This window comes from Dromiciops gliroides, chromosome 1 (assembly GCF_019393635.1).
Source record: "Dromiciops gliroides isolate mDroGli1 chromosome 1, mDroGli1.pri, whole genome shotgun sequence".
In the NCBI taxonomy this organism is placed as follows: Eukaryota; Metazoa; Chordata; class Mammalia; order Microbiotheria; family Microbiotheriidae; genus Dromiciops; species Dromiciops gliroides.
The window spans coordinates 597,627,124-597,629,827 of NC_057861.1; the positions used below are offsets into that span (position 1 = coordinate 597,627,124).

The following is a 2,704-nucleotide window of genomic DNA, read 5'->3' on the forward strand; positions in this document are numbered from 1 at the left end:
TACAACCGGTAGCCTTACAACCGGTAAGAAATAAAGTTATTTGGGTTTATTTTTCCAGCTAGGTTGTTCCGAGGACTAAATGAGACATCTGTACAGGTGTTCTGTAAAGCTTGTTACTGCTCTTGTATCGCCGTTAGTGCCAAGCACAGCTCAGAACACAGTTTTTATTGTTCACTTGTGCTGCTATAAACATTCACCTCCATGAACAAACAATAACCTCAAGTGCCGCTGTCCCCAAGCAGTTTATAGGCGAGGAAATTAGAGGGCTTTTCCTACAGCAGGGGCAGTCTTTGAATTTCATGATTTGATTAGTAGGACTACGATGGAAGGCTACCTCTCTGGGTTTCTAAATGTTGGATTTTTTATTAGTTAAAAAATAAAACAAAACCCATCTTCCTCTGCGTTCCCAGACAGCTCCAAAAACTGGCGAACTCGGTGTGACCTGAGCCTCTCCACCCTCATCCCAGCCATCCAAGTGAGCTAAGAGCGCAGAACACTAAGAGTGAGGAGTGTGCGTGGGACAGAACCCTTCTGACCTCAGGATCCTGGGATCTGTGAAGCTCGAAACAGTAGGTGACCAGGTGAGAAGAAAGGAAGGAAAGGAGTAAAGAGGAAGGCGGTATATGGGAGGGGTGAAGAGGAGGTAAATGGGAGGGGCGAAGCTTTTTCAGTTATGCATTTTCTTCTTAACCAATAGTAGCCCTCGGTGTGGGTCCCCTCCCCGGACCATTATTGGCCAATATATACTATAAAAGCAGGCTAGCGGGGGTCGGACACTCTAATCAAAGGAAGTGGGTCAAAAAAGGAGGATTGTATATGTGTTGCCACTAGCTTGGAGCTTCAGTCAGGTGTCGCCACAATCTGGGAAGGTCTCTCTTTCGTAGGTCCCTTTATCTTCCGACACCATGGCCCTGAACCCAGCCAAGCCCAAGTCCAGCGTGCGCCTGGTTTTCTTTGGCGCGGCTGGCGTGGGCAAGACTGCGCTGATCCAGCGCTTCCTGGCGGACACTTTTGAGTCTCAGCACAAGCGCACGGTGGAGGAACTGCACTGCCTGGAGTATGAGCTGGACGCGCAGCAGGTGCGCGTGGAGATCATGGACACGAGCGGCAGCTATTCCTTCCCGGCTATGAGGCAGCTTGGCATCCGCCGCGGGGACGCCTTCGCCCTCGTCTACTCGCTTCAGGAACCCGAGTCCTTCCAGGAGGTGCGGCGGCTGCGCGCCGAGATCCTGGAGACCAAGGGGGAGGCGCTCAGCCCGCCGCCCATCGTGGTGGTGGGCAACAAAAGCGACTTGGCGCCCCGTGGGAGCTTCCCCGACGCCGTGATCGCCGCCGTGCAGCTCGAGTGGGGCGGCATCTACCTGGAGGCGTCGGCCAAGCGCGGAGAGAACGTGCTGAGCCTCTTCCAGGAGCTCCTGCAGCTTGTGCACCTGCCTAGCCGCCTCAGCCCGGCACTGCGCCGGCGCCGCCAGACCTTCCCAGTGGGAGCGCCAGATGGGGCGATGGGGACGATCCCCAAGTCCGGAGCCGTGATGCGCAAGCGCCACAGCTGTGCTGTGTCTTAGCGCTCGCCATTCCCCTGTCTCTGAGCGACCCAAACCTGGAGAAAGAAAATGCAGCCTCGGCTTAGTGCCCTTCCCTTTCTTTCTCAGTTTTCCCCGCCGCTTTGGTTCAGACTCTCGAACCCCTCCCCCCCCCCAACCTGGCTGAAGCTGCTGTAGGTATCCTGGCGCTACTGACACACTTCTCCCTTTAAGGGGCGCAGCGGAGTAGTTTCTTAGGGGGCTCTATGGGACTGGGTCCCAGGGTTGACTAGGGCCTGCGTGGTTTGGACGGTGCCGACGATCCTGTTCTAGGATGGGCGGGGTAGAAACGAGGTGCCAAGTGTGAATAACCCGAAAGTCCTAGCTTTCGGTCCTGAAGTTTAGGCTGAACTCCGGGAGGGGGTGCCGCTGGACCTTTGTGGTGGACGCTGGTCCCGCAGAAGGCTTTGGGGCTGTACTCTGGGTAGGGTAGCAGTAAAAACGCTTCTATGCAGTTAAACTTTGGGACACTTTGAGGGAGTTTGGACCAGCTGATTCCTTCCAGCTCCAGATCCTATCACACTGAATATGAGAAGCTATTTTCTTGTCTGTACAGTGGAAAGTGCCTGATGTGCCAAGTCTCTGAAAAACAACATCCATGCTAAGCTGTCATGGCCAAACTCAATTGCTTTGCTTGCAGTCTGCCACCGCTTTTAATCAGTTCTGCAGGAAGGGGCATGTTAGCTTCTAGGGACCCCATTAACAGTTGTTTTCTTCTACCCCGCATGTGCTCAGTGTCACGGTTTACCCTTGCAGCTGTGTTGCTTCCTAAAGCATTCCTCATTGTTTTAGCTTCCTGAGTAGGTTGTAAACCCTTCAGGTGTAAGGACTGCCTATTGCATAATATATACGAACATATGCATATATATTTGGTATACAAATTTGGTTCGTCCAATTCTGGACTGTGTTCCGGAGGTTGGGTGTAAATATTTGTAAATAAATTTCTATTAACTACAGTAAAGGAATTTCCTCCTCCTTTCAGTTTGATCACATGGCTCAAGTTTACTATGTGCTTTCCACATTACCTTATTCGGATCATCACAATAATCCTGAGGTAAGTGCTATCACCCCCCATTTTACAACTGAGGAAATAGGCTTATGCCCAGAGTCACACAGCTTGT

The 2,704-nt window shown here is 52.2% G+C and overlaps 1 protein-coding gene across 1 annotated transcript; it reads left to right on the forward strand.

The window, feature by feature from the left end:
* Positions 1-515: 515 nt before the first annotated feature.
* Positions 516-2,464, forward strand: LOC122735746 (ras-related protein Rap-2c-like). Its single transcript, XM_043977494.1, has 2 exons — positions 516-581; positions 885-2,464. Exon 2 carries the CDS (start codon positions 906-908, stop codon positions 1,563-1,565), a length of 660 nt encoding a protein of 219 aa, XP_043833429.1. The 5' UTR covers positions 516-581; positions 885-905; the 3' UTR covers positions 1,566-2,464.
* Positions 2,465-2,704: the final 240 nt, after the last annotated feature.